This window comes from Ovis aries, chromosome 4 (genome assembly GCF_016772045.2).
Source record: "Ovis aries strain OAR_USU_Benz2616 breed Rambouillet chromosome 4, ARS-UI_Ramb_v3.0, whole genome shotgun sequence".
Classification (NCBI taxonomy): domain Eukaryota; kingdom Metazoa; phylum Chordata; class Mammalia; order Artiodactyla; family Bovidae; genus Ovis; species Ovis aries.
Genome location: NC_056057.1, coordinates 108,396,663 through 108,406,781, shown reverse-complemented (window position 1 = coordinate 108,406,781; position 10,119 = coordinate 108,396,663). Strand labels below are relative to the sequence as shown.

Sequence of the window (10,119 nt, the reverse complement as noted above, 5' to 3'; positions counted from 1 at the left end):
AAGATAATCACGATGGTGTGATTACTCATCTAGAGCCAGACATCCTAGAATGCGAGGTCAAGTGGGCCTTAGGAAGCATCACTGCAAACAAAGCTAGTGAAGGTGATGGAATTCCAGTTGAGCTATTTCAAATCCTGAAAGATGATGCTGTGAAAGGGCTGCACTCAATATGCCAGCAAATTTGGAAAGCTCAGCAGTAGCCACAGGACTGGAAAAGGTCAGTTTTCATTCCAATCCCAAAGAAAGGCAATGCCAAAGAATGCTCAAACTACCGCACAATTGCACTCATCTCACACGCTAGTAAAGTGATGCTCAAAATTCTCCAAGATAGGCTTCAGCAATACGTGAACCGTGAACTTCCTGATGTTCAAGCTGGTTTTAGGAAAGGCATAGGAACCAGAGATCAAATTGCCAACATCCACTGGATCATGGAAAAAGCAAGAGAGTTCCAGAAAAACATCTATTTCTGCTTTATTGACTATGCCAAAGCCTTTGACTCTGTGGATCACAATCAACTGTGGAAAATTCTGAGAGAGATGGGAATACCAGACCACCCCATCTGCCTCTTGAGAAACCTATATGCAGGTCAAGAAGCAACAGTTAGAACTGGACATAGAACAACAGACTGGTTCCAAATAGGAAAAGGAGGACGTCAAGGCTGTATATTGTCACCCTGCTTATTTAACTTCTATGCAGAGTACATCATGAGAAATGCTGCGCTGGAAGAAGTATAAGCTAGAATCAAGATTGCTGGGAGAAATATCAATAACCTCAGATATGCAGATGACACCACCCTTATGGCAGAAAGTGAAGAGGAGCTAAAAAGCCTCTTGATGAAAGTGAAAGAGGAGAGTGAAAAAGTTGGCTTAAAGCTCAACATTCAGAAAACGAAGATCATGGCATCTGGTCCCATCACTTCATGGCAAATAGATGGGGAAACAGTGGAAACAGTGTCAGATTTCATATTTTGGGGCTCCAAAATCACTGCAGATGGTGACTGCAGCCATGAAATTAAAAGACACTTACTCCTTGGAAGGAAAGTTATGATCAACCTAGATAGCATATTCAAAAGCAGAGATATTATTTTTGCTAACAAAGGTCTGTCTAGTAAAGGCTATGGTTTTTCTAGTGGTCACGTATGGATGTGAGAATGGAACTGTGAAGAAAGCTGAGCACCGAAGAATTGATGCTTTTGAACTGTGGTGTTGGAGAAGACTCTTGAGAGCCCCTTGGACTGCAAGGAGATCTAACCAGTCCATTCTGAAGGAGATCAGCCCTGGGATTTCTTTGGAAGGAATGATGCTAAGGCTGAAGCTCCAGTACTTTATCCACCTCATGCGAAGAATTGACTCATTGGAAAAGACTCTGATGCTGGGAGGGATTGGGGGCAGGAGAAGGGGACGACAGAGGATGAGATGGCTGGATGGCATCACTGACTCAATGGATGTGAGTTTGAGTGATCTCCGGGAGCTGGTGATGGACAGGGAGGCCTGGTGTGCTGCGATTCACAGGGTCACAAAGAGTCGGACACAACTGAGTGACTGAACTGAACTGGACTGATACATAATTGTGGGCTCCCCCAGTGGCTCAGTAGTGACGAATCCACCTGCAGTGCTGGAGACATGAGAGACGTGGGTTTGATCCCTGTGTCAGGAAGATCCCTTGGAGGAAGACATGGCAACCCGCTCCTGTATCCCTGTCTGTAGTATCCCATGCACAGAGGAGCCTGGCAGGATACAGTCCATAGGGTCACACACAGTAGGACACAGCTGAAGGGATTTAGCTTGCCCACATGTACACACTCATACTTTACATATTATCTTTGCATCTTTCAACCTTGCCAAATTCCCTTATTAATTCCAAGATCTTTGTTGTATATTCCTAGACATTTTATATGTAAATAATAATGCTGCCTGAGAACAAAAACGATTCTATTTGTTTCTAATTTGCATTCCTTTTATTTCTTTTTCTGGCCTTATCACTTTGGTCAGAATTTCCAGATAAGGAAATTGATGATCATGGACATTAAGGATTATTCTTAATCTCAAAGAGAAGATGATTCCATTTTCTGCTAATAAATATTGATGTCAGCTGTAAGTTATTTGTATATACATTTTATTGGGTTAAGAAGTTTCCTTCTATACCTAGTTTGCAAAGATTTTTTTTATTAACATTAATACTTTTGCCACCTATTGAAGTGCTAAATTGTTTTTCCCTTTTATTTTCTTGATACAGGGAAATATATACATTGATTTATTTTAAGATGTGGAACTAAATTAAAACATAAGGTATTATATTTTTGCAAAGTATGGGATTTTATTTGGCAATATTTTTAGAATTTTGTGTGGCTGTTCATGACTGTTATTGATCTATGGTTTCCTTTCTATAATGTCTTGGCTTGGTTTGGTGTGAGTGTAATCCTGACTTCATAAAATAATGTTGCATTTACTGCTTTTCTGCATTCTGGAAGTCTGAACTAGTATTAATACACACATGTGAGAAGATACTCTATATCATGTGTCATCAGGGAAATACAAATTAAGTCAATAATCAAATACCACTACACACTATTAGAACAGCCAAAATCCAAAACACTAGAGAATGCTGGAGAAATATGGAGCAATAGAAACTCTCATTCACTGTTGGTGGGAATGCCAAGTGGTACAGCCACTTTGGAAGACAGTTTGATGGTTTTTTACAAAGCAAGACATACTTTTACCATATGATCCAGCAATCATGTTACTTGGTATTTACCTAAAGGAGTCCTGAAGGAGTCAAAAATATGTCCACACAAAACCTGCACACAAATGTTTATAGGCAGCTTTGTTCATAATTACTGAAAATTAGCAGCAGAGAAGAAGTCCTTCAGTAGATGAATGAATAAACTGGGGTACGTGCAGATGATAGAATATTATTCATTTCCAAAAAGAAATAAATGATTAAGCCATGAAAAGACATGAAGAAACTTAAATGCGAATTACTAAGTGAAGCCAATATGAAAAGGCTGTATACTGTATGATTCCAATTATAAGACATTCTGCACCTCTTCTCCCCAAGTTTGCAGTGACGTATAATTGATGTGTACTATTTCGTATTTATTTTTATAACTTTTCCCATGTATTATATCTATATCAACAGAAAGACAAAGTAAACAAATGGAATGAACTGGAGAATCAAAATTCAAAATAATCTAGGCAGGTTGGTGTGTGAAAATCAATAATGATTAGCAAAACAAAATGCACATACCTTTGTTTAAGTTTAAGAGAAAATGAGTACAGTGGGTGTGGAATCTTTGTAACCAGTTTATAGGAACCAGATCTTTGAAAATTAGTTGAATAAAAGACTATGGTAATCAATAACTTTGGAAATAGATAGCGGTGATGTTTGCACAACATTGTGAATGTAATTAATGCCATTGAAGTACACACTTAAAAAAGACTAAAATGGCAAATTTTATATTATATATTGTATGTTTTACCACAATAAAAAAGACTATAGTGAAGACACAGATTTCTCATCTTCAAAGCAAATAAGATCCAGAATAATGGTCTGAACAAATATTCTGTCATATATTATTTATTTCAGAATATAATAATATCACAGTCTAGATTTAGGGATAGAGAGTATCGAAAGCTCCAAAATTGATGTTATTTTTTTTAAGGAGTTGAAAAAACCGTTTGGAGGAAATCAAGCTGTTCTAAAAACAATTGGAGTACTGTCATGTAGAAAGAGAAACAGACATTCTCTCTTCTAATCCACAAAAGTGTAAGTGGGCCTAATTGTCAGAATTCATCTATCCATTCAATCCACAAACCAGGTCTGCTGATGAAGCCATGCATTATTCCTTTAAACACTGACAGGCTAATAAAATGTAAAAATGGGAGAAGAATCCTAAATACTACTGGATACCTGAGATAAGATGGTCTAAGAAAAGGCCCTTTCATGAATCACTGGTATGTAAATTACCTGGTATTGGCCTACATGAGGAAATCCATTAATTATGTGGAGAAATTCTTCACTTGAAATCCAGGATCTGACCATAATAGTCTTCTTTAGTGTACATGTGGCCGTGCCACCTTCACTTACCTAATCTTTGTGATTTTGATGATAGATAACAAGAAGTTCTTATAGTCTTTACCCTTTGTCTCTGAATTTCTCTAAAAGTTTACTGAGAGCAGCCATAATTTCTTTTATTTCTCAAGCTGTAAATCAAGGGGTTCAACATAGGGGCCACTACAGCATAGAACAGAGCAACCATCTTCTCCCCTTCCACTGAGTAGGCGGACCGTGGCCCCAGGTAGGTGAAGATGGCTGTTCCGAAGCACATGGAAACCACAATGAGGTGAGAGGCGCACGTCCCAAATGCTTTGCTACGTCCCTGAGCAGAATGAATGTGCAGAATGGCAGCAACTATACGACCATAGGAAAACAGAACCAGGGAAAAGGGAAGCATGATCATCAGAAATCCTGAGATGGCCACCATGACCTTGTTGAAAGAGATATCCACACAGGCTAGCCGCAGCACTGCTAGGGTCTCACAACCAAAGTGATTAATGACATTGTGACACAGGGGAAGCCGAAAGGTGATGACTGTCTCCATCAATGAATTCGTGAAACCGGCCACCAAGCAGCCAACAGCCAGTCCCAGACACAGCCCTCCATGCATGATGACCGTGTAGTGTAGTGGGTAGCACACTGCCACATAGCGGTCATAGGCCATGGCCCCCAGCAACAGGAACTCAGACGCAGCCAGTGCCAGGGATATAGAGAGCTGGATCAGACAGCTGTAGAACGGGATGGACTTCTCGACTGAGAGCAGGTGGACCAGCATTTGAGGGACAATACTGCTTGAGTAACAAAGGTCCACAAGAGATAAAACACTAAGGAAGAAATACATGGGGGTATGAAGCCTGCTGTCCAGTCTGATCAGAAGAAGGATGAGGACATTTCCCACAATAGTCACCAAGTACATGGCCAAGAACAAGACAAAGAGGGAGACTTGAATCCCCCAGTTGCTGGACAGCCCCAGCAGAATGAACTCACTCATCCATCTCTGCGTTTTATTCCCCTGACCCATTTAGTTTCTAAGAACTGAGCTAAAGATGTCAAAATGATGAATTAAAGAAACTCAGAATTGGAAGGTGGCTTTCATACCACGGGGAGAACCTACCCATTTGAACTTAAAGTTCTCCCTGAATGTCTCAGCCAGATCGTCATCCAAACTCTGTTTAATGTTATCTGTAGAGGAAGAATGTAACGGTACCCAGTTGTGCAGCTGGAAATCAAGGGGAAAAAAAGGTTACATTCTTGAAATTCAATTTATTAGAACATATATCTACTCTTAAATGGAGGAAGGAATTTAATGAAGTGTTTAGATTTAAAATTCTAGTTAACTTAGTAGTTATTAGAGGGGTTAATTACTGTCTTTCTGGTGAGCAAGTTTTTAGCCCACATGAAAGATCTTCTTCTGAATTCTACATGATGTTCAGTACCATTTAACTTTTTGTTTGCTTGTTTGTTTACTCTCTGGATGTCTCAGACACAACTGTATTCATCCCTCCTCAATGGAATGTATTCATGAAGTCCTGAATGTTTTAAGTAATATTCTCATACTTATCACCAAGGGATTTTGAAATTATTTTCTATAATTTGCCCTTTTAATCTGAGAGTGTCAGGTAGAAGGTCTCATCTTCACCTACTTCATGCCAGTGGCCCAGGTGGGCATGTCAATCCACAATGGCCAACTTCAAGAATCAGGTGTTAAATGAAGAGAAGGCATACATACCTGTTAAAGTGTATCTCATGTCCTCCAAGGGGAATTTACTAATGTGTTTAATGATGTCATGTTATCGTGTGTGCATGCTCAGTCCCTTCAGTCATGTCCAACTCTTTGTGAGCCTACATCCCACCAGGCTCCTCTGTCCATGGGATTCTCCAAGCAAGAATATTGCCATACCCTCCTCCAGGGGATTGAACCTGCGTCTCCTGCGTTGCAAGTAGATTTTTTACCACTGAGACATCAGGGAAGCCCATCATGTTATTACTTAATAACAATGTTTTCTCAAGGAAAGGACAACTCATTCATTCACCAATATAACAGGAATCACTCCTCACCAGTGAAGGCAGAAGGGTAGAAAATCAGGTCTTAATTATAGAACATGATAACAGAGACAGTAACAGTTTTTTTAATCCCAAGTCAAAACTTATTTTATGTTTCCTACTTAAAGAAAGAAATGTATCCATAACTAAAATGTGCAGGTGGCAGTTTGAGGTCTCTGAGCTACTCCTGTGACAGTACCTGAAAATTCCACATGAGGGTCATTACTACAATGGCTTATTTACTATTCAAACAGCAGATGGGCAGCAGATTATATTTATTAAAAAGTTTCCAGTTTTAGCATAAAAACTTTTAGGATGATCGTTACAGATCACACCACTTACAACACAGATGGCTGGAGGTCTTGCTATTATAGTTTATTTTCATATGGTTAACTATAAAATATTCAGGATTTAGTATTGCTTTGAATAAGGTCCAAAATGTCAAGGAATCTATTAAAAAGAGAACTCTCAGAAATTGACTATCACACAGAAAGTATTAGAAATGATGATTGAACAAAGATAACACTTTCAAGTCTTTGCACTGAAAGCTTTCTGTCACTTACATCAAATTGATTGGAACAAGACACTCAGCTACAACACTGGCAAAAAATGCGCAATATTTAAAGACATAAGTAATATTCTTCACTGAAACACTTTTGCACAGCCAGAGTGCAAAAATCCACTGGAGTGGGAAAGATGGTTAAAGAAAAACAAGAACCATAATTAAATTTATTTTTATTTGCTGAACACTTACTCCGTACTAGTCATTATACTAAATACCTCATATATCCACTAATATATGGGGCTTCCCAGGTGGTGCAAGTGGTAAAGAATCTGCCTGCCAACGCAGGAAATGCAAGAGATCCAGGTTACATCCTTGGGTCAGAAAGATCCCCTGGAGAAGGAAATGGCAGCTCACTTCAGTACTTCTTGCCTGGGAAATCTCATAAAGGGAGGAGCCTGGAGGGTTACAGTCCATGGGGTGACAAAGAGTCGGACACAATGACTAAGCAACAAAAATATGTCTTCACAACAACACTGTGAGCTTCGGCTTATTAACTCTGTTTTACAGATGGAAAAAGAGCCGAAGTGACTAGACAACGGGGGAGTCAGCAGGTAAGTAGGATTATCTGACAAGTTGGGCCACATCCATTATGCTGCTCCTATACATAGCAGACCCTGTGTATAGCACATGATGGTCATTTTTTAAAAGGCTATGGATATACCGAACATGAAAATCAGGAAACATATCAAGGAGACTAAATGGGATCCTACTTTCTACTTCTGAGCCCATTTACTTCAGAGTCCTGGTGGGCAAGAGTAGGTCCCTCTCATTTACCTGTGAAGTTGAGATCTGGCCTTCAAGCCACTTTAGCAACATAAGGAAGAGAAACACAGCACATCTCCCCCATTAGAGACTCTATTCTTGAAGTACGTGAAAGGCCTCTTTCATAAACTTGAAAAGGTGATTATGCTTCTACTCTGTGTCTGATACGGTGATGAACAGTGTCTTATAGCAGATCCATGGCAGGAAGTCCTTTCTTCCTCTTCTAAGAGAAAACTAAGAGCTCTGAATATGAAATATAAGGAAATTAAAATGATCCAATATCAGAAATGAATAAATCAATTGCTCATTTTTTTAAATTAGCTTTCAAAGTTTCAAACCTAAGAATAGTTTTCTCTAGACAAAAGAATATCCTTAAAAAGTAAAAGGTGAGACATGATGAAGGGTCCTGGTCTGAGGGTATGAGTTTCATCTGATTGAGAAAATTTGTCCCTTCTGAGCTGACTTCCATGAGTCTCTTCTGTGCAGTGGTGAGTGCTTATAAATTGAACCAACATATCCCCCACTGTTCAGGTAAATGGTTACTATCACACTAATATAAAAAGTGGACTATATTTCCAGGTCACTTGGTAATCATTCCAAAGCCAGAGGTAAAAATTTGAGCAGCCATGTAATTAAGCTAAAATCATTACACAAGTGGAGGAGAGCCCAGAATTCTTTCGACTCATAGGATCACTTTCCATCATGGTCCCTTTGGAACCCACACATAAACGCACTCAATCATGCTTAAACTGTTCTCAAACTTCTTTTTAAACCTACTTAGCTGTACACTCACAAACACAATTTGAATAGACAGAACATAATTTTTAGGATGAACTTCTACCAGAGGACAACTATATCAAGCCACTAACTATACTCTAAAACTTGAAGAATACAGAAGTCATGGATTACGGGAAGCTAGTTTCACAGTTTATGTTGCTAAATAAGTGCTGAAGAAAGACTGGAAATGGCTGAGTTACCTCTGGAGAATGGAGGGGGCCATCCTGTGCCTCGGAAAGATGGCACGGCTGGGAGAGTTGTGGAGTTTGAAGCAAGTGCAGTTGGAACAGGTAACTTTCTATAACTTGGTGATAAAATCTCAAGGGGCCAATTATTTTTTGCTTATTAGATTTCTTTTAATTTTCCTCTCCCTCTGCCTGGTCACTTCTGCATCTAACACCCTAACCTACTTTTCAACTTTGCAAGTAAAAATTTTGTTTCCTTGTCTCTGGAGCATGAGAAAGAACTCAGCAAACTTTAATTTCTCAGGGGAAGTACGTCTGAGTCCTCAGTGATACCAGCTTTGGATTGTACATGCATCCATGCTAAGTCACTTTGGTTGTGTTCGACTATTTGCAACCCCATGGATTGTAGCCCATGAGGCTCCTCTGTCCACGGGATTCTCCAGGCAAGAATACTGGAGTGGGTTGCCATTCCCTTCTCCAGGGGATCTTCCTGACCCGGGGATCGAACCCACGTCTCCTGAGGCTCCTGCATTGAGGCAGATTCTTTACCACTGAACCACCAGGGAAGCCCCTTTGGATTGTTGGGATTTTTATCCCACATTAGGACCATGGGTCCATGGGGTCAAAAAAGAGTCAGACGTGACTGAACAACTGAACTGACTGAACTGTAGGACCTTGGGAATTACATCAAAACTTCCCCATTCCAATTCACCCATCACCACATCCCTTTGAGCAATAACTCCTAGATCAGCAACTCAGGGGACCATTGGGTGCTCTGTGATACATCACCTAATCTGAGGTCAGGCAAGGAGACATTTTTTATGCCAATACCTGACAGCTGTTACTTATTATTGGGCTGCTGTCCAGGCTGTCCATGTTGCTCACTGGTAGAGAATCTGCCTGCCAGTGCAGGAGACTTAAGAGACATGGATTTGATCCCTGAGTCAGGAAGATCCTCTGGAGTAGGAAATGGCAAACCACTCCAGTATTCTTGCCTGGAAAATTCCATGGACAGAGGAGCCTGGCGGGGTACAGTCTAGAGGGCTGCAATGAGTTGAACATGACTGAGCACACACACAGTCCAGGTTTGTAATTCTACCATCACATTCTGTAACCTTAGAACTTCTGCCTTTCCCTTCACTTTAAGGAAGATGATCTTCCATATGTTGGTTTATACTTAGGGATTTTTAGTGTTCAGAATCTTTAATAAAACACCACTATCCTCTGTGAAAAATACTCTAGTGAGGATGCTAGGCATTGTGCAGTGAAACTTCTATTCCCCATTTTCCCTTTCCCAAGGGTAGCAGGGGAGATTTCCACCACATGCCTCGTCTAAGTGAGTGTAACCAGTCTGTTCTCATCCTCTGCTCAGTTAGGTGGCATTGCCCTGTAAAGGGCTTGAGAGCTGGTATAAACAGTGTCTTCTCCCAGCCTGAGACCCACTTTTTAAAAAGAATAGACAGCCTACCTACAGATGGCTGCCTACGTGGGCACTGCTGAAAGGGAAAGTGTCATAGAGCCTATGTTATCTCTGGACCTTAAAAAGATAAGAAAGAATTTGCTCTCTATCTTCTAAAACGTTCCTGGCATTTCTTATAAAATATATTAATTTATTTATCATCCTTTATGCTTTGTGGATTTATTGCTTTGTTTCTTATTCTTTTACCATTATATACTTTAGATTTAAATGGGAATGAACATAAAATCATTTGTAAAGTGAACTTCTTCACC

General features: G+C 39.9%; 1 protein-coding gene across 1 annotated transcript; it reads right to left on the bottom strand.

Moving 5' to 3' along the window:
• Positions 1-4,165: 4,165 nt before the first annotated feature.
• Positions 4,166-5,077, bottom strand: LOC101104059 (olfactory receptor-like protein OLF3). The gene has a single exon (XM_004008334.4). The coding sequence runs from the start codon at positions 5,075-5,077 to the stop codon at positions 4,166-4,168; it is 912 nt and encodes a 303-aa protein (XP_004008383.3).
• Positions 5,078-10,119: the final 5,042 nt, after the last annotated feature.

Bases quoted from the DNA above. Each gene is read 5' to 3' on its own strand.
- LOC101104059 (XM_004008334.4), bottom strand. From the start codon at position 5,077: ATGGGTCAGGGGAATAAAACGCAGAGATGGATGAGTGAGTTCATTCTG.